This window comes from Wyeomyia smithii, chromosome 3 (assembly GCF_029784165.1).
Source record: "Wyeomyia smithii strain HCP4-BCI-WySm-NY-G18 chromosome 3, ASM2978416v1, whole genome shotgun sequence".
NCBI classification, from domain to species: domain Eukaryota; kingdom Metazoa; phylum Arthropoda; class Insecta; order Diptera; family Culicidae; genus Wyeomyia; species Wyeomyia smithii.
This window is the reverse complement of record NC_073696.1, coordinates 260,906,044-260,926,491: the sequence shown is the minus strand read 5'-3', so window position 1 is coordinate 260,926,491 and position 20,448 is coordinate 260,906,044. Positions and strand designations below refer to the sequence as shown.

At 40.0% G+C, this 20,448-nt stretch overlaps 1 protein-coding gene across 1 annotated transcript; it reads left to right on the top strand.

Annotated features, from left to right (window-relative positions):
• Window positions 1–13,086: 13,086 nt before the first annotated feature.
• On the top strand, window positions 13,087–15,338 carry LOC129727502 (glycylpeptide N-tetradecanoyltransferase). The gene is made up of 4 exons (XM_055685377.1): window positions 13,087–13,312; window positions 13,390–13,653; window positions 13,711–14,393; window positions 14,463–15,338. Exons 2-4 carry the CDS (start codon window positions 13,398–13,400, stop codon window positions 15,030–15,032), a joined length of 1,509 nt encoding a protein of 502 aa, XP_055541352.1. The 5' UTR covers window positions 13,087–13,312; window positions 13,390–13,397; the 3' UTR covers window positions 15,033–15,338.
• Window positions 15,339–20,448: the final 5,110 nt, after the last annotated feature.

Here is a 20,448-nt window from a genome sequence, read left to right as displayed (position 1 = left end):
CGACCAGAGCTGGAATTTCTGCCATGAACCAACAAGAGCCCAAACATCATACACAACCGTACGCCCGGAACACATCAAACCGTTTCCTAGCGGCATCCGCCCGAATAAAATGTGGGCTGAATGGTTCGATTTCATCGAGAACTTTGAAGTTGCGGTGTCATTACATAACGCAAATGATCCAGTTTACAAGGTAAAACTGCTCTATCTGTCGCTTGGGCAAGAGTTACAGGCCATCGTCAAAGCTGTCAACCTTCGCCCAAGTCTAAATAATCCCGACTGCTACGCAATTTTTGTAAAAAACATTGAAACCCACTTACGCTCAATGACGGACACAGTTGCCGAACACAGAGCGTTCCAAAAGATGAAGCAAGGAGTAGACGAATCAACGGTGGCATTTCACGCTCGGCTTATCAGAAATGTCAAATTATGCAGTTACAGCGCCAGTGATCAGAGCAGATTCGTGCGAACCCAATTGTTGGATGGCCTAAGAAACAAGGACTTGGTTAGAGCCGCGCGCACCTATGGTTACGAAACCAACTTTATAGTACAATCAGCAACTCGTGATGAAGCATACAATGCTGAAACTATCGATACCGACATATTGCAGATTGACCAGGAATACGTAGGTGGTCGGAAAAGAATTGGCACTCAACAAGAATCTAGTTACCCGCCCACCAAGTATCGTCGAACAAATCCGGATCCCGAGAATATACCGAGACACCATTCGAACCAGTCGAAACGGATAGACAGCTCCATTCTGCAAACAAAAGGGAATCAAGCAAACATGCGAACACATGGACGCCGGTCACGTTGCCCAAGATGCAATAACGTTTTTCATCGGAACCCGCAATGCCCTGCTTTATCCAGAACGTGCGATAAATGCGGAAAACGGGGGCATTTTGCTACCGTATGTCGATCAGGGCGACTCCTACAGCAGATCGTGAAGCGCGATGAAATCGAATCCTCTGAGGAAAATCACGTCAGCGAGAACCAGGTAATGCAAAATTAATAAAACTCAAGCACAGGGGCACTTCAAATATACGCTAATCTTACTCAAAAAAAAAATAATTATTTTGTATCTAACCTAAAATTATCTCGAACTCCACCCCCCCCCCCTTTTTTTTAGGAAATAAACGCCCTCACTTTGGAGGATGCGATAGTCGACTGCAGCATCGGATCAGCAGAACCCATATCTTTCTTGATTGACTCGGGAGCTGATGTCAATGTAATTGGTGGCAGGGATTGGACGTTTCTGAAGCGAGCTTATGACGAAGGAATCGCAAAACTTAAAATCACGCAACAGTTTCATAAAAAGTTGCACGCCTACGCTTCAGCAAACCCAATGTCGGTTGAGCATATATTTAGGGCAACCATCGAGGTCCCAAGAACAACCAAACCATCTATAGTCGCTACATTCCACGTTGTTCCCGAAGGAAAAAGATCACTACTAGGCCGATCCACCGCACACGATTTGAAACTTCTTCAAGTTGGCAAAACCGTCAATAACTGTGAAGGCAGTCAAAATAGTGAAGACGCTTTCCCGAAGATGCCGGGGGTACAAGTCAAATTTAGCGTGGACAAGTCGATACCTCCCACCAAGAACGCGTATTATAACGTGCCAGCAGCATTCAGGGAGGCTGCCAGAACAAGGTTACATGAGATGGAAAAGCGCGGAATAATTGAAAAAGTTACAAAAGCACCCGCCTGGATAAGCGGTATGTCGGCGGTAGCAAAAGGCAAGTCCGATTTTCGGCTCGTAGTTAATATGCGAGCGCCAAATAGGGCCATAAACAGAGAATATTTTAGGTTGCCTTTGGTGGATGAAATGCGAGTCAAGCTCAATGGCGCAAAATATTTTACAAAATTGGACCTGAAGAACGCGTTTCACCATCTGGAGCTATGCGAAGAATCGCGTGATATTACAACTTTTCTTGCAGAGGACGGTATGTACCGCTTCTCGCGATTAATGTTCGGGGTTAATTGCGCCCCCGAAATCTTCCAACGAGAAATGGTCCGCCTATTTGCCGATAAAAAGAACGTGATAATTTACATAGATGATATCCTTATTTTCGCCAAAACTTTGGACGAACTGCGACAAACCGTTAGCAATATGCTCCAAATATTACGAAACAACAACTTGACGCTAAACACGGAAAAGTGCGAATATGACAAAACCAGCATAAAGTTTCTTGGCCATCAGTTAGACGGCAACGGTTTCCATGTTGATGAAGAAAAAATCAAGAGTGTGTGCAAGTTCCGTGAACCTACTACTATTTCCGAGCTGAGAAGTTTTTTGGGGCTTGCGTCATTTATTAGTTCATACGTGGGTAACTTCGCAGAGATATCTCGACCGCTGTGGGAAACCGTAACAAAAAATCATGGGTCTGGGGTACGGAGCAGGAAACAGCATTCAAGCGAATTAAACAGCGTATACTTCATTGTACAATCGCCTTAGGATTTTTCTCGGAGACGGCTAAAACTATTTTATATACTGACGCTTCTTCTAGTGCGTTAGGAGCCGTGTTAGTGCAGGAAAGCACAACACGTAGCCCTCGGATAATCAGCTTCGCATCCAAAGCGCTCACTGCAACCGAACGAAAATATGCACAAAACCAACGCGAGGCCCTCAGTGCAGTATGGGGAGTCGAGCATTTCTCCTATTTCCTCCTGGGCAGACACTTCACCCTCCGCACAGATGCGCAAGGAGTAGCGTTTATACTCAACCGGTCGCGGGAAGAATCAAAGCGAGCATTAACCCGAGCAGACGGATGGGCACTCAGATTGAGTTCCTACAGCTATGACGTGGAGTATGTGCGCGGCCGAGACAACATAGCCGACTCGTCATCTAGGCTATACGAGGGCGAAGATGAACCATACAACGACAACACCAGTCCATGGGAAATCGGAGCATTAGAAGCCAACTCAGTGGAAATTCTTACCAAGGAAGAAATTGCACAGGCCACTTCGCAGGACAAATCGCTACAAATTGTAATTACAGCGTTAGAATCCGGACATTGGTCAAACGTGGATAATGCTTACCGTAACGTACGAGATAACCTGACCGTTTGCGACGGCATAGTCGTAAAGACTGGTTGCGCTGTTATACCGTCACCACTGCGAGAAAAGGCCTTAAGGGTTGCACACGAGGGGCACCCATCGGTAGCTAAAATGAAAAGCATAACAAGACAACGAGTGTGGTGGCCAAGACTCGCATCTGATGTTCAAAAATGGGTGGACTCATGCGAAACCTGCGCAACGAATGGTAAACCGGAACGGCCCACCCCCATGCAGCGAATTTTCGCCCCAAAAGCCGTGTGGGAAACAATCGCACTCGACTTCAACGGCCCCTACGTTCTACTTGGAGGAATTTCGATACTCGTCGTTATCGACTACAGATCAAGGTTTCTGTTCGCTAAGCCAGTAAAGTCAACTAGCTTCGAAAGCACGCAAAAGGTGCTTGATGGAATATTCGAAAAGGAAGGATACCCTAAGAATATAAGGTCAGATAACGGACCTCCCTTCAACGGAAAAGAATATAGAGAGTACTGCGCGGAAAGAGGAATCACTGCAATATTTTCTACGCCACTATTCCCCCAACAAAATGGGCTGGTGGAGAGCAGCATGAAAATTATAAATAAAGCAATTTCTGCAGCTATCGCCAACAAAACAAACTACATTATTGAATTACGCGAAGCAGTTAATGCCCATAATGCTGCAGCTCACAGCATAACGCGAATTCCACCCGAGGAAATAATGCAGGGAAGAAAAATAAGGCGAGGCTTACCTTTAATTATTCACGAGAAAACAGTCATCGACGATGCGCTGTTAGACGAAAGAGATCGAAAATCAAAACTAGCAGGAAAGCATAGGGAGGATACTCGTCGCGGTGCGCGGAAATGCCGTGTTAAACCCGGCGATGCCGTTATCGTCCAACGTCACTCTCGTAGCAAAGGGCAGTCGCGATTCTCCCCAACAAGATACACGGTTACAAACGAACACAACGGCGATTTGATCCTCAAGAGTGCGGATGGTCAATCAATGAAAAGGCACGTAACACAGACGAAAAAAGTGCACATTTGGCATAAACATCACCAAACCGATGACGGGAATGTCGCAAATACTAACGGTAACACCACAAATGAAACAGCGGAAGACTGCAACCGCAGAGGAAATCGTGTGAAGAAAGCTCCAGCATATCTGAACCAATATGTACAGTCGGTCAAACAATGAGTTTTCGAATTGTCTAAAACGGAAAGATAAATTTATAATACTTATTCACGTACACACCTGTCTTCAGCGATTTATTTATCGAAGAAACTCATTTGCTTTACATTCCCTGGTTTATGCGATGCGACACAAAATAAACAAACCAAGTGTCATTGTCATATTTGTTCCGCTTTCCTTTTTGTTCCTCGGAATGTTGTACGCCAAAAAGAAAATGCGTGAAACTTGGTTTCAATATACCATCTATTTCATCAAAACTGATCGGTCGAACCGTAACCGTTTAGAATATGATGATCACTTGTGATCCCACTTCTTCAAAATCCGTAGCTTTTTCATACAGTGTGAGTCTTTACTGTTAAAGTTAAAACTTATATAAAATCTTGGCGTTAAATGGTGGCGAGTAATTTTTTTTTTAGAGAGAGGGGGGGATGTGTGGCATGCGTAACGCAAGTGTAATTGGAGCTTAATGAATCCAGGCCCAACCGTCACCAAACAGTAACGCATGGCCCCACTGATCCCTCACCACGGGCGTCACAGGAAAGAGCGGCAAACAGAACGACTCTTCGATTGACGCTCCTCTAGGTAAGTCGCACAGTGTTGGTGAAAACTGCCGCTATCCGCATAACAGTCTTTTTTTTATTCTCGCTTATTTACCGTCGGTCTAGTTCCGCCACTGTTATTGTGCCAATCACCGACACCCGGGGAGGCGACTCCACCCAGGGCCCTAACTCACGACCCGTTGATTAACGGACCGGCGCCAACGGCTTTATATAACAGTCCTTTAAAGTCCTATTTTTTTCTATGCGGAAATGGGTTCATTTTGGCATGCTCTTCAAGAATGACCATTGAAATCGAGGTTGTGGGAATCAAACCTGACTTTTATAATGGCTATTTTTGAAGAGCATGCCAAAATGGACCCATTATTGCGAAAAAAAAAAGAAAATACTGAAATAGTACTGAAAGAACTATTAGGGTAGATGATCCAATAGTTGCGGTATCTCATGAAAAATCATTGTTTGAACTGATCAGCAATTAGTTCTTTATACTACAGGTTAAGAAACTAACACATAACACATGGTAAAATGTGTTACTATAACAAAAAACTCGAAAAAATATTTATAATATTGATAAAAACCGTATTTTTCAAAAACGTACCCAGAAGGCACCAAATACTATTCAATTCCTTATTTTTTCCACGAAGTTTTTAAGAGTTGTTTCTGATTGTAGCACGATTTCTATTCGTCTGATTGTTTCTACATATAATAAACTAACATAGTAACCATTTCACAGGTGAAATTCGGTCATTTAATATCATATTGTTGATAAAATGGTTCCTCCACTATTGGATCATAAGATACACTATGCTCCTATAGTTGCGTTATGTTTCGCATTTCTGGTTGCACTGTGTTAAACGTAGCACCCACTGACTTCATAAACGTCAAAAAAGTCCTCCGCGTTGCACTTTCGTTTGTTGTTTGTAGTGGATTGAAGCAGTGTTTTTTCGGCCTTTTCTGCTTTAAATCGTGCTCTTAAAAGTAAGTTATATAAATTTGCTTGATTATTCTGCATAGTTGATTACAAATACATCATTACAGGATGGAATTTCATAATAGCCGCGAACCCCAAAAGAAAAAACCAGCTCGCGAGTGCTACTGTGAAAATGACGTGCAGCAAAGTCTTCTCAGCATCAAGGAAGGAAAACAAACTGTTTACGGGGCTGCAATATCTTCTGGCATTCCGGAATCGACTTTAAGGTATCGGTTGAGCGGCAAATGGACAAAGAAAACACGAAAAGGACCCCAAACGGTGTTGTCGGAGGAGGAGGAGTTGAAACTTGTTGGATGGATCAAAAACATGCAAGGGACAGGGATTATGAGAGAAACTCTGAAATTAAAAATTAAATCGTTTTTCAATTCTTATTCACGACCAAATCCCTTCTGCAACAATGTTCCTGGTAAGTTGCGTGAGCTTTTGTTTATAACTTAACTCAAAATATTGTGATTTTGAACTTTAGGTCGGAAATGGTTCCAGAGTTTTCTCAAGAGGCATAAAACCCTCACGATACGAACGCCAGAGGCTGTCTCCTCAGCGAGTGCCAAGGTAAGCGAGGTCAACATTCGGGGCTGGTTTCACGACTTTAAAACATATGCGATAGAGCACGGCACTGCGCACATTCTTCAGGATCCGTCAAGGATGTGGAATGGAGACGAGACATGCTTCTACCTAAACCCAAAAAATAAAGCTGTGTTGGCTATTCGTGAGAGCTGCAATGTTTACGAAATAGAACATGCCAGCAGTCACCAGAACATAACTGTCATGTTCAGCTTTTCAGCAGACGGCTTAGTTGTGCCTCCCGACGTCATCTTGCCTTTGGAAAGAATTCGCTCGGACTTGTTGCGAACATTTCCGGCCGACTGGGGTATTGGAAAAAGTGCTAAGGGATGGATGGATGCCAACAATTTCGAATTGTACATTCGGAAGGTATTTTACCCCTTCCTTTTGAAGACGGGTGTAACTCTCTATTATTTTGTCGACGGGCATTCATCGCATATGGCAGCAGATGTGGCTGATTCGTGTTACGAGTTGGGAATAATGCTAGTTGTGTTATATCCTAACACAACTAGGATTACACAGCCCGCTGACGTGGCTATTTTTAAGCCTCTAAAAAATGCCTGGAAAAATGCAGTTTCTGCGTGGCGTGATAAGCACAATGGAAATGTTCTTACATTAAATGACCAGCACAGTACTACAGGAAGCTATGAAAAATGGGATAAAAAAAGACAGCATCGTATCTGGATTCAAAACCTGCGGATTGTACCCGTTCGACCCGGACGTTATCGTCTACAGTAAATGTATTGCCAAGTCTGCTGCATTTCAGGATCCTAGCCACCATCACGCTGAACTCAACGTACGCGAAGCACAAATTGCTGGGAATATTATAGATTCGGTTACCACTCTCGACGCGAGTGAAAATCCAGTTTCTGAGAAAGCTATTGATTCTGTCGTAATTCCTTCCAACATCATTGATCTTGTTTCGAAGGACATTGGAGAAGAGCGTTTGAATAAAATTTTGTTGACCGAAGAGTTGAATGATGACGAGATCGTTATAAAGAAAATTTACGAAAAGCTTATAAAACCGTATTGCTTGTCACAAAGATTCACACACTCCAGCAATGAGAAAACTAAATACCTGGATGAATCATCGGTGCACCCTTTCGAAAATGCGACTATCCCCGATTCATTTCTTACGGAGCCGGAAATCTTGCATACGTCAGGTAATTTTAGAATAATGCTTGCTTTCTGTTTATTGAAACTAATCCATATATTTTTATATGTCCCCAGTAAACTTTCAGTCACCTCATCAGCAATTGTTTGAAGTTTATCAAAATGACTCTTTCGGTAAATTTAATGAACCTGACTCACCTAAACTAAGTACAAGTAATGACCTGTGGAATACAACTCTTGAGTTATGTACAGAGAAAATAGTAGTCGCTGGAAAAATTGATAATGTTCAAATTCTTACCGCATCAAATAACAATTTCATTAACTTGATACAAGAAACCACAGGTAAATTTAAAATATTAGATGAAAAAATAAAAGTATTATTTATCCTTGTTCTTTCCAGTTGACATGCCGCTCGATTTATCTATCGCACGACGACATAATGATTTGTCACCGAATGTTCATTGCTACCCAGATACGATCAACCAAGCTCCGAAAATTCGAGAAGTGCCATTAAACGACATCGAATCTGCTAAACAAGGAAAGCTTGTATTGATGGACATCAGCAACGAGCAGACAGGAATAAAAAGAAAGATGAGTCTTTCAAATTTTCTCACATGTCCTGACACTCCGAAAAGAAGTCGTGTGCATAAAAATTACAAACGTAAATTCTACCCTGTCCTTACTGCTGGTGAACGCCTAGAGGAGATTCGCCGAATCGAGGAGGAGAAGGAGAAAAAGATTCAAGAGAGAAAAGAAAAGACAGAGATACGCGCTGCAAAAAAGGTGGAAATAAAAAAGCTGAAGGCAACATCACGCGAAATACGAGCTGAGAAGAAAATTGAACGGGAAAAACTAAAGGAAGAAACACGGTTGCTGATGAGACAAAAATCAGAAAAACGAGCGAAGAAGAAACTTGAGGCTGAGAAACTAAAAGAAAAATTAAGTGAACGAAAACGTCAGCAAGCTGCCATTAGAAAACAGAAGCGCGAAAATCTACGAAAAAATGAGAATTTTAATAATTGTTAATGGCATGACATAAATACACGATTTATATAAAATATTTACGTTCTTTATTAAAGTTATATATGTTGAATTTATTACTCCCCTCCCTCGCTCCTCGCTACATAAAGGCTTTAAGTATAATCACTTAAATGATGCTTACTCACAGTTTGTGTTTTTATTTTTTATTTTTTTAAAGAGTCATCAACAGTGCGTTAGTGTGAAACAGTTGAAAAACTAACTGACTTTAAGTAAATACTAACGTTGAATTTGTAGGTGCAAACGTGGCACGGAGCAGAAGTTATAGACTTAATTTTTATTCCATTTATGTTTTTTTTTTGTAGATTAGGATAAAGATAACTATTTTAGGCTCCTTGCAACACCTTCATCGTGGACGAATTTTTTAAATGGACCCAAAGTATTTGATATGTAACATATACCTTTGGCAGGGCATTATATAACTGACCATATCTAATAATTCGAGTATCTATACATAAATCGATATGACACAATAAAATAACTATCAACACAGTCCACTTTAATCAAGCTAAACATGGTTATTAAATAAATTTAAAGCGAATGTTTATCACACACCGTAACTATAGGAACACCAGTTGGCAACTATAGGAACAAAACCTTGCAACATATTTTCTTGAATTTTGAGCCTCAGAGAGTATTTGATGTAAATTTTAGGGTGCAAAACTATTAAGTAGAACCCATTTCAACAGCAAATGGGGAAATATTCCAGCTAGACTTGTTTTTATGAGCGAAAAATGGCCAAATATGCAAAATTTTCGCTTAGCTCCTCCACTCTTGGAGCGTTTACCGCGAATAGCAGGCAGAAAAGTGTATGGTCTATGGTCTATGCGAATAGCGGCAGAAAAGTAATTCTATGTGGAATTCCCAAGCCCAACCTCACCTTTTTATTAACTTCGGGAGATTTGTTTACATGAATGGTGTTTTTTAAATAAATGATTGATTAATAATCAGCTTTGCGAAGCGACTGGTCTCAACCTGGGAGGGAGAAACGAATACTACACTCAAAACAGAGAACACAGACATGTGTCGTTTTTTGATAGCGTGTAGTAATCTTCTTGCTCTAACGCATGCATGACTCAAACGAAGTTTTTAGTACCGTAAAACGGAGAATCATTGAACAGCGGGGTAACATTGATCAGTTTTACCCTTCTCATGAATAGTTGGAATAAAACTGCTCCGTGATTACTTTTGCTAAAATTGAGTATAACATCTTAGTCTTGTGTCATTCGAGGTCTGAACAATACTGTATTGGTTGAATTTTGTTTTGTTTTGATGACCAAACTTTAAAATTAATTCGATCGTTTTAGTGCCGTTTAGTGCCAGAAAAAGCACTTTATACCAGTCGAACATTGAACATTTCGTATTTATTGACATGTTTTCCGAATTCGTTATTAAATTTTCTCGGTTGATTGAGAAAAAAAATTAGTCAAATTTATTATATTCAATGTTAATTAGTTTATAATTGTTAAGAAAGTCCAGTTCTATGCTCTAGCCAAGACAACATCCTGCCCTACGCCAGGATGTTGTCTTGGCTAGAGCATAGAACGTAAGAGGCTAGAGCTGGCCTATTGATACTTCCAGTGTTGAAAAGGCCTTGCATATAAGATCAACATACGTTTTCTGAACACAAAAATTTTATAACGATTGTTGACTTACAAAATACTTCTTCGCGACCAACGTTTACGTTTTTCATCATCGAAAGGTAAAATTACATATGGCATAAAAATGCCTCGCAGTACATACCGCGGCTAAATGCAAGGACAGGACTATCCTCCGCAGTAAAAGCAGTCAAAGAGAACGGGAAGCGTCTCTTAACATGTTATCAAAGCATTATCTAACATTTTTAGTTCAAAAAGGTTTCAAAACTATTCAAAATTGAAACTGATCAAAGTTACCCCAAATAAGGAAAATTGAAACAACGACGAAAAATAAATGTTTTTAATGTTCAGGATTTTCGAAGGGCTTTGAAAACTAACTTCTCTAGTTCTAAGGCTGCCAGTACTGGTTTTAAAAATATGAAACCTGTAATTTCAGTTTCAAAATATATAAATACTCACGAAAAAGTGAAAAATATGATCAATGTTACCCCGTTTTACGGTAGCATCAGAAATACTGAATGTGCAAATTTGTCTGTAAAACACAAATTTTTCGAGTCTGGGTTTTTTTTCAATTTGCCGTTGTAAAAAAGTTTCTTCTGAGTTTTGGGTTTTGTTTTTTATATATATTTGCGCAGACTTTCTGAAAATGTGCACGAGTGCGTAACCTGTGAGGCAGGGTTTTCAGGGTTTCATGCAGTTTCGAAAATTTTACAATCCTACATCTCACTATTTTGTGAAACGAGAATCAACATTCGGCCGTGATGAATTGTGTTCGAAATAGTAACCAAAGCCTTAAATCCAGAAAAAAGAACGCAAGTTTAAGATTCGAGGTTCGCTAACATGATTATTACTTAAAGCTTATGAAATTCATTTACTCACGTAAAAATAAACCAAAATATTTTGTAAAACGACAATGAATACAAAAACTGTTTGCGATGAATATTTTTTCAAGCAACGCGATACCGTTCAGTTATAACAATACTCTTTGCAAAAACAACGATTTTTTTCTCTTGGTTCAAATTGACAGTCAGTGACAGCTCATTCTGGTTCAATTTGACACTCACACAGCTTCGTATCCGTTTCTCCCTCCCAGGTCTCAACAAGTTCGTCTCACCGCATACACTATAAAAAATAGGCACGTAAAATCCACCTGGAAAATCACGTAAGTGACTGACCTTCGGAAAATCTGCCATTTTACGTGACATTAGTAACTTTCACTTGAATTTCACGTACGATTCACTGTCAATTCACGTAAATCGGTCAAACTATTATGTAAATATTTTGAGCGCGTTGGTATTTGTGTGTTTTGACTCTGTTAGTGTTAGTGCGACTGTGGTGTGACGTTTCCGGCAACGGAGTTTACGTGAATTTTTAGTATGCAAAAAAAGTCAATATGGCGTCCAAAAAACTCCCAAGCTGCTTCAGCTAATTTTATATTGGGAAACACGCAATGTAAGTAGCCAGATTAATATCTAGATTAACAGGGGACACATATACATTTTTCAAATTTTCAGTTGGTGAATTCTTTCCGGACGATTGGAATCGTCAACGGTCATTTTCGAGCCGAACACCTTCTGTCGGTTGAACGGTCGACATCTTTCCGGCCATTCTTGTTTTTTTTCGGTTGGAATCTCGACTTTAAACAAGTAATTATTATTATCTTATATATAATTATATACTTAAATATTCGAAAATAAATTATATTTTTTATATGCGCTGTCTAGTCTATTTACTTAAAATTCACGTACACTGTAAATAAATGACACGATTACTTCAAGTGTTTTTGCACTTGACTCAATTCGTCAAATCGCACTGTAAATTGAAGTGATTTAGTGTTGATTTCACAATGATTAACACTTTCCAGCGAAATGATTTTGCATTGAAACTATTCAATGGAAATCACCATCATATTATAATGAATATATCTTGTATTTGCACCACTGTTTAAATCAATTGAATTATAGCTGCAATTCCTATTGACAAACGTCAAAAACATAAAACGAAACAAACATAGTGACGGTGATGAAAAGCGCAAGCAGCACGTTTTCCCCACAGAATAACAATTTGTTTGAAAGTAAGTTTTATTGAATCTTTGATATTGAAATAACAATGAAACAATTCTTTTACAGATCCTGAAATCGATTGCACCGACATGGTGACAGAGATCATTTTGTATTTAAATTGAAAATCTAAAATAAAATAAAATTTAAAAATATAAAATAAACAGAAATCTTTTAAATTTATTGTGAATAGCTGATAATATCCAAATGACCGACATTCCGTATCTCGAACATAGGCATATCAAAAAAGATGAACATAACAACAGAAAATCAAGTGATTTGCTGTTGATTTCATCGTTTTTTGCATTAATATGTTTCGAATGATTTTCCTTTCACTTTGAAATGTTAGGCAAGTAGTGCGAATTCAACAGCAAATCACTACAGTTCGACGTGAAATATTTTTACAGTGTAGATTCCATATGAACAACACGTAAAAAGTACGTGAAAATCATGTGGGGCTTATGCGTTCTGTTTATGGTTCACCAAAATATCACGTAAAAAGGTACGTGAAAATCAGGTTATAATTACTTGACCAACACGTAGACGTTTGACACTGAAGTTGACACTAACACACTAACATATGAACGGCTTTCGAGAAATCGGCAAAAGTTACGTGAAAAGAAGGTGGATGAGAATCAGCCACTTTTCCCGGTAAATTTTACGTGCATTTTTTTCAGAGTGTACGCTTAATGCGATATAGACTTAATTGCACACGAGTTGTCTTGTATAACCATCATTCTTGAGTATAGCCAAGCATAGCGAATATTTTGTGTGCAGGATTTGTAGCAGGAACTGTAATGTACATTTTAAAACAATTAAGGGAATTTATTCAAAATTGTTGCAAAAGCCTCATTACCATCACTGAATTCAACACACCTTTGACTATCCCCTCGTCGTGAAATATTTTCTGACAGTTCGGTCCAAAGCAGTGCGATTATGCCGAACAATCACGAGCGCCTCCGTCCTCCGTCAGTCTCGATTCGATCTTTTGCAAAAAGGCCTTGTAGATTAGGTGTGTAATTTTCACTACAGCTTGAAAAATAAAGTGATAATCCATCCGACTATTTCTACACCTCGATTTGTTATCCGGTTCACAAACAGTGGTTCAACGGAATACCGCTTTTGTCTAGGCTAGCAAAAGTTCCAGTTCTGATTCTAAAGGTTGGGGTGAGTTAGCGTAATGTAAAATGTAAAAAAATCGATACTTCTAATTTTGGGGCTCTGCTCTTATCGGATGATTTTAGTAATTGCCATGGCGGACCAGCAGAAAAACTCCGTAGCGTGTGAGTCCGCTTCTGAGGCAACGGAACATCACGAGATACTAAAAAATGGCGAGTCGCTGGCACCGGCTGATAGCAGTAAAGGAGCTGCTAAGGGCAAAAAGAAAAAGAAGAATAAAAACCACAACGAATCGACCGCTAGTGTGGAAGACAGTACTGGAGATAATGGGAGTGCCGTTTTTTCTACGGCTAGTGGCAGCGAAGCTGTTGCTGGGTTGGCTGGTTCCGGTAGGAAAATAGTGTTTGTTTAATGTTCGATTAGCTAAGATTCGAAGTATTCTGCAGGTCAGATCAGCAGTCAGGATGTGCTGATGAATGTGATTGAGCAGCTAAAACTGAGTTCTCTCAAGCCGGCGAAAACTCCGGAGGAAGCCTTCAACAAGAGCTTTAAGTTCTGGTCCACCCAGCCGGTACCAAAAATGGATGAGAAAATTGTCGTAAATGAACCGATTGAGGCGGACAAGCCAATCAGTGAGATCCGAGCCGATCCGTACACGCTTCCGGATGGGTTTACCTGGGACACCATGAATCTGAATGATCCACTGCAGCTGAAGGAATTGTACACTTTGCTGAACGAAAATTATGTTGAGGATGACGATGCGATGTTTCGGTTCGACTATCAGCCGAATTTTTTACAGTGGGCCTTGCAGCCACCCGGTTGGCGTGCGGAATGGCACTGTGGCGTTCGAGTGGTAAAATCTGGTCGTTTGGTGGGTTTTATTTCCGCTATTCCTGGTACCCTCAATGTACATAAGAAAACGCAAAAAATGGTTGAGATTAATTTCCTGTGCGTGCATAAAAAATTGCGCTCGAAACGGCTGGCTCCGGTACTGATTCGAGAGATTACCAGAAGGGTTAACTTGACCGGGATCTTCCAGGCGGTTTATACGGCCGGTGTTGTTTTGCCGAAGCCGGTGGCTTCTTGCCGCTACTGGCACCGTTCGTTGAACCCGAAGAAACTTGTCGAGGTGATTTTTATATTTTTATTTTTCAATTTTGTTACTATAACTAAACACCATGTTTTCCAATTTCGATAGGTAAAATTTTCGCATATCTCCCGCAATATGACTATGCAGCGAACGATAAAACTGTACAAACTGCCAGATCATCCAAAAACACCGGGTTTCCGTAAGATGCGCGAGGGCGACCTCAAAGCTACTCACCGTTTGCTAGCGCAGTATCTTACCGGATTCAGTTTAACTCCCGTGTTCGACGAGGATGAGTTCCGACATTGGTTTTCCCCGCAGGATGGTATAATCGACTGTTTCATCGTAGAGGATCCGGCCAGTGGAGAAATTACTGATATGGTTAGCTACTATACGCTACCTTCCACGGTCATGCATCATGCCGTGCACAAGTGTGTCAAGGCGGCCTACAGTTTCTACAACGTTTCGACCAAGACTCCTCTGCTAGACCTGATCAACGATGCGCTCATTTCGGCTCGCAACCTCAACTTCGATGTGTTCAACGCGCTCGATCTGATGGAGAACCGCGATTTCCTGGTGCCGCTCAAGTTTGGCATCGGCGATGGCAATTTGCAGTACTATCTGTACAACTGGCGCTGCCCGAGTATGCATCCGGATGATGTTGGCTTGATTTTGTTGTAGATTGGTGACGGCTGGTGATAGGACTTTGTCGATTACGGACCAAAGCCGAAGGTGCGGTACAGTACAGGACGGTCGGGCTTTTCTTCGCTGTGTATTCATTTATTTCGGATGTTTTCTATTTTTTTGTTCCGTTTTTTAAAAATCTGAACACTTGCAAAGTTGAACTCAGAATTCTTCGGACAAATTGTATAGTAATGAATCCTATATATATTTATGTTGCATATAGTATGCATAATGTTATATGTTGAAGGATTAGGGAATTTTCTCTGAATAACATACATTAAAATGTAGCTTATATTGTGTCTATTTCTGACGATATTTTTGATTCTGGAACTAGCGAAAGAAACGTTTGATTACGCGGTGCTATTGTCCAATGTCCTTCCTTCTTGTGTGAACTAATTCCTGACATCGTACTACTGTGGCCTGTGATTGTTTGTAAAAAAAACCGATCTATAGTTTAATAACTGTATCAGAAATGTGATTATAGAATAGTAAATCTGAATCCTGATCGTAGAGTGTTGATCTTCATCGATTTTTTTGCTTGTCCGTGAATGCAATTAATGAAACTTAAAAAAATTTAACAGAAAGTTTGATTGGAATAGGTCGGTTCGGTGAAAAAACGTTGAAGAGGTTGTTTATAAGACACGACCGCAACGTTAAAGTAGAATACGACAGCTTGTCTTAAGTCAATGTATTTCTTGCAAAAGGTTTGGGAATACACTCAATGGGGTTAATCAATTTAATGGTCTCTCTGCTCCAGATGACGTTTATTTCTACAGACGGCACCGATAACGACAATGAATAATAGCAGAAGCAATGTACAGCTATGCAGTTTCACTTGCTGCCGTATCCAAAAAAAGAATGAAAATGAATTGTTTTGAGGCTGTCTTTTGTATCAAATTGCACAGAGATAGCTTAATTTAGGTAGTGGCTACGAAGAGTTTATTGACGAGGGCCAATAGTGTATTCCCGGTTAACTACGAGCAATTTTCTGCAGTTTGCGGTAGTGTAGATAATTTTACAACTGATTGCTGCAAATAGTAGGACTTGAGCAAAAATTATGTGATTCAGGCTCACGTTCTGAGACACGGAGATGAAACCAAATATATATCCGTAAGTGTAAATTGATTAAAGAGAAAATATTAACTCTCCAATTAGGTTTTTATGTCATCCTGAAAAGGACAATTTGTTGTTTAATTCAATGTCTGATAAGATGCCGATCACATCTTTGCGTTATCACTGGCTGTGCAAATAAAGTATTCCTTGGGGGAAAATTAACACTGAAAAGTTTTCCAGAACGTTCTTTTCATTGGATGCATTTGCTAGTGTGCCTGCTATCGCTCAGAGGCAGCATTTCACTAAAATGCCACACTGCATCAGCTGGCCCTGCTTATATTGATGCTGAGACCAACGTCAACCGCTGCGCTATCCTTGTTTCCACAGTAGTGAACGCTTCCGTTGCCATTGGTATCTGCTGCCCTGCATCACCTGGTCCTGCTTTCGATGCTGAGACGCGCTCCGCTATCCGTTGCCATACCACAGCTGTGGTCGTTGTCCGCTGCACTGCTACTGCTGCTGTATCCACTGCTGCTGCTAAGGGAAGACTGCTGTTGTTGCAGTCTAGAATTATAATGAGCGGCTTCGGGTGAAACAGGCTCTTATATAGGCCAAATAGCACATTTCAAATGGCAAGGTCTATGATTCTGTCGACCGTGCTTGGGAAGCAATCATATAACGACCAATCAGAGGCCGAAGTTTTCGTTTTGACAAGGCTTGACTATTTTCAATAGTACAATAGTTTGAAAAATAAAATTACAATAACCTGCATTTGGGAAGAATCTTAAAAAATTTTCCTATCTATTGCTGCAAGAACGAAGGAAATCCATCGAAAACTAACCGATTTATTAGCATTTGAAATTGGACATATTTTTCACTTTTTTCGGTTTTAGATTTTCATTTCACATCCCTATGTAGCCGAACTTCCTGAGAGAAGTATTCTACTTCAAAAACGAAATTGACAAAGCCATCGATCTTTTAAAGTCTTAAGGGGTTATATACCTTATTAGTTTCCAAAAAACCAAAAAAAAAAAAATTATTGTATTATCTTCAAATACAAGAGAACATTTTCACAAATTTTCATGAAGATCTGAGCAATAGGAAAAAAGTAAGAGCGATTTGCAGCGCGCCTCACCACGGCCGCATGAGCTAAACTTGAAACTTTACACGCGATTATCTAGGAATAGTGTTTTCCGAAAAATAACTTTGCCGTGATCCTGATTGCGGGAAAACTACTGAACCGATTTCCTTCATCTTTTTTTTTAAATTTTCGTTATTGAATTCGCCGGTCCTTGAACGATCGCTTTTTGAAACATACAGTTACATTTTGCCGCAAAAATATTTTCAATGCAATTTTTAGCGCTCAAAACGTGCATTTTTTTGGGAAAAACGTTCCCATTTGCACTGACAACAAAATACTCATAAAAGCGATCGTTCAAGGACCCGGCCCACTTCTAAATTTATGAAATAATATGAGTTTTTTGATTTCGGTTGACCCGCTGAGTCTCTATCAGGATCACCGCAAGCCTCTGCAAAAAAATAGCGTTTCGGGGAATCGGCCATTACTCCAGTAATAATTGGTATATCTCAAAATCAAACATATTTTTTTGTTGTTGATAAACTGTACTTTCAGAAAAATACCCCTTTGATGCAATGAAAATGGTGCTATGCACTTAAAAATAGATTCAAACTTCCCTCATTTTTCTCGACCAAAAAGGTATATAACCCTTTAAAGGAATACATTAAAGCAATGATGTATGTAGCATTATTTTTGTAATATGAGTCGCTTTTTTGCATTTTACGCAGTATACCTACAATTATCAACTTCCACATCTGGCACATAGGTTAAAGTTACAGTTACAGACATACTTTCACGGCTCTGTCCCGAGTCTGAATCCGCAGCCCTTCGCTGAAGAATCTGAACACAACATTCGTGTTGAGCACTCATTAATGTTGATGAAATTCGGGCCGAAACAGTGAAAACAGCCAACACGATGAAACTTTAAGCGCAGATTTGGCCTTTACTTCTTCTTTAGTATTACCAATCCCGTTCGAAGAAACTTGTAGCAATTAATAAATCATTGTTCGAAATCGTAAGAGGCCATCCACATTTCACGTGAACAGATTTTTGACGATTTTGAACCCTCGCTCTGCATCCGTGGACAATAACTCATATAATTTCTAATCGTAATCATTGGCGCGTAAACCATACTTCGGCGTTAGGGGAAATGCTTCGCCAATCCGAGCGTTTGTTCGCCAAGATTGTGCGGCTCAAAACAGCGTCTGATCTCTATGTTAGGAACGGCTGATCAACCTTCCAATGTCAGCATTGGACTCTAAACAGAGTCAACACGATGGTCCCTCGGCGAGACAGGGGGTTGGGAAAGGCCCAACGATCCTTCCTGGATAACAAAATGTTGCCAACAACGTAAGAGATAGTACGAATCGGAATAACCGGCATTGACCTAGGCAACTCGCTCTACTTTCCAGGATGCGACAGGATAATTTATGATGAGCTACATCCACGCAAATTCGAAGTCGTAGCGCTGCAGAAACTTTGTTGGACAGAACAGAAGATATGGAAAAGCGGGCACCGGGCGGCTACTTTCTACCAGTGTTGTGGCACCACCAGCGAGCTGGGAACCGGTTTCATAGTACTGGGTAAGATGCGCCAACGCGTGATAGATCGTTATGGACGAGTGTGAGGTGATCGAAAGGTGGAAACAGCACTACGTTGAGCCTCCGAACGGCGATGCAGTAAAGCGCAAGGACGGTGCACTTGGTGCACGAACAGAAGACAACAGGATTCCAGCCCCCAGTCTCCTGGACCTAGAAGTGAAGGAAGAGATTGGCCGGCTGAAAAACAATAAAGCTGCTGACGTGAAGCAATTTCCCAGCGAGGTATTGAAACACGGCGGAGAAACACTGGCTAGAGCCGTTCAGTGGGTCATTGGCAAGATTTAGGAGGAAAAACGAGTACCTGTGGAATAGATGGAAGGTACTATGTGTTCCATCTACAAAAAACGACAAGCTGGAATGCTGTAATTACTCTGCTGAACGCCGCCTACAATGGACACTTCCTAATACTCTACCATCGACTATGAGGGGTGTAATAAGTTGTGTAGTACAGTGCACAGTGGGGCGACTCCATACAAAGATTGGCCAAGCAAAAAAAGTGTCGATAAATGCGACAAAAACTTGGTATTTACATAATTTTGGGGCGCTGAACACGAATTTGGCATCAATTTTATGTTTGGGGCCGTCCATAAAGCACGAAATCCAAGTTTTAATATTTTTTGTCAGTTTCTTCCTATTATATAGAATTATATGATCCTTGACCACAAGTAGTGCCACCGGGCGTCCTCCCCATTGAAAAAATACGTAATTTATGGATGACCTCACGAACTAAACAAATTTTGCCTAAATATATATATATTTTTTCATAAACTAAAACAATATAAATAATACAAACTAATTACAAATTGAAAAAATCATCATCACCATCATCATCTTCCGCTGTGATCGCTTGAATCTCGTGTTGAACTGTTTCCAGAAAACTTGAAGTTCATTATACTTATCAGCAGGAAAAATGTCTTTCGCTGCAATTTTAATTTCTTCTAGTAATTTTTGATGTTTCATTGTTTCATATATACGTTATCTTCATAATCCGGTTTCTATGGTTGAAAGAGGACATTTAAATACATGTGTAACACCACGAATTGACAACTTACTAGACATTGAATTTATTGGTGCCGCTGAAGTTGAAGGCTCCATAATAAAATTCAACGAATTTATGAATTTGAAAACCAAGACACTGGAATGACACAACGTTCTAAATGAATACGAAAAGTTGCGGAGGGCGGCGACTGTTCTTTGTTTTTTTCTCATAAAGCAAAATGTGTGCTTTACTTTTGTAGGCCAACGAGTGCGAAGCAAAAGCAATCCTCAAACGGGTTATTGTTAGCCGGAGTTTAATGGTATGAATTTGCTGCTAGTATTTAACACTTCAATCAGTTTAGCGAATTTCATGATCATAAATTTAAAAGGGCTGAATGTTTTTAATATTGTATTTGCAGAAAGTGATTAAGTTTGACACTATTAAAAGTTTCAAAAAGATTTGTTTACTGTTTTCTTATTTAACACTTATTTTACAACTTTTAATTGATAAATTTTGTATTTTTTGGCCAAATTTTTCATTGTATTCTTACGGATTGAGCTCGATATCATAAATTTCCATTAATGGGGTATCATGGTTATGATTAAAATTAATCCTGGATGAAATTTCAACCTCAAAAAAAAAAAAATGGAAAAAACTGCTATCGCTTTTTTCACGAAAGTGACAATTTGCGCAGTTTTGCGC

Bases quoted from the DNA above. Each gene is read 5' to 3' on its own strand.
- LOC129727502 (XM_055685377.1), top strand. From the start codon at position 13,398: ATGGCGGACCAGCAGAAAAACTCCGTAGCGTGTGAGTCCGCTTCTGAG. The intron at 13,654-13,710 runs GTAGGAAAATAG...AGTATTCTGCAG, and splicing joins TGCTGGGTTGGCTGGTTCCG to GTCAGATCAGCAGTCAGGAT. The intron at 14,394-14,462 runs GTGATTTTTATA...CAATTTCGATAG, and splicing joins ACCCGAAGAAACTTGTCGAG to GTAAAATTTTCGCATATCTC.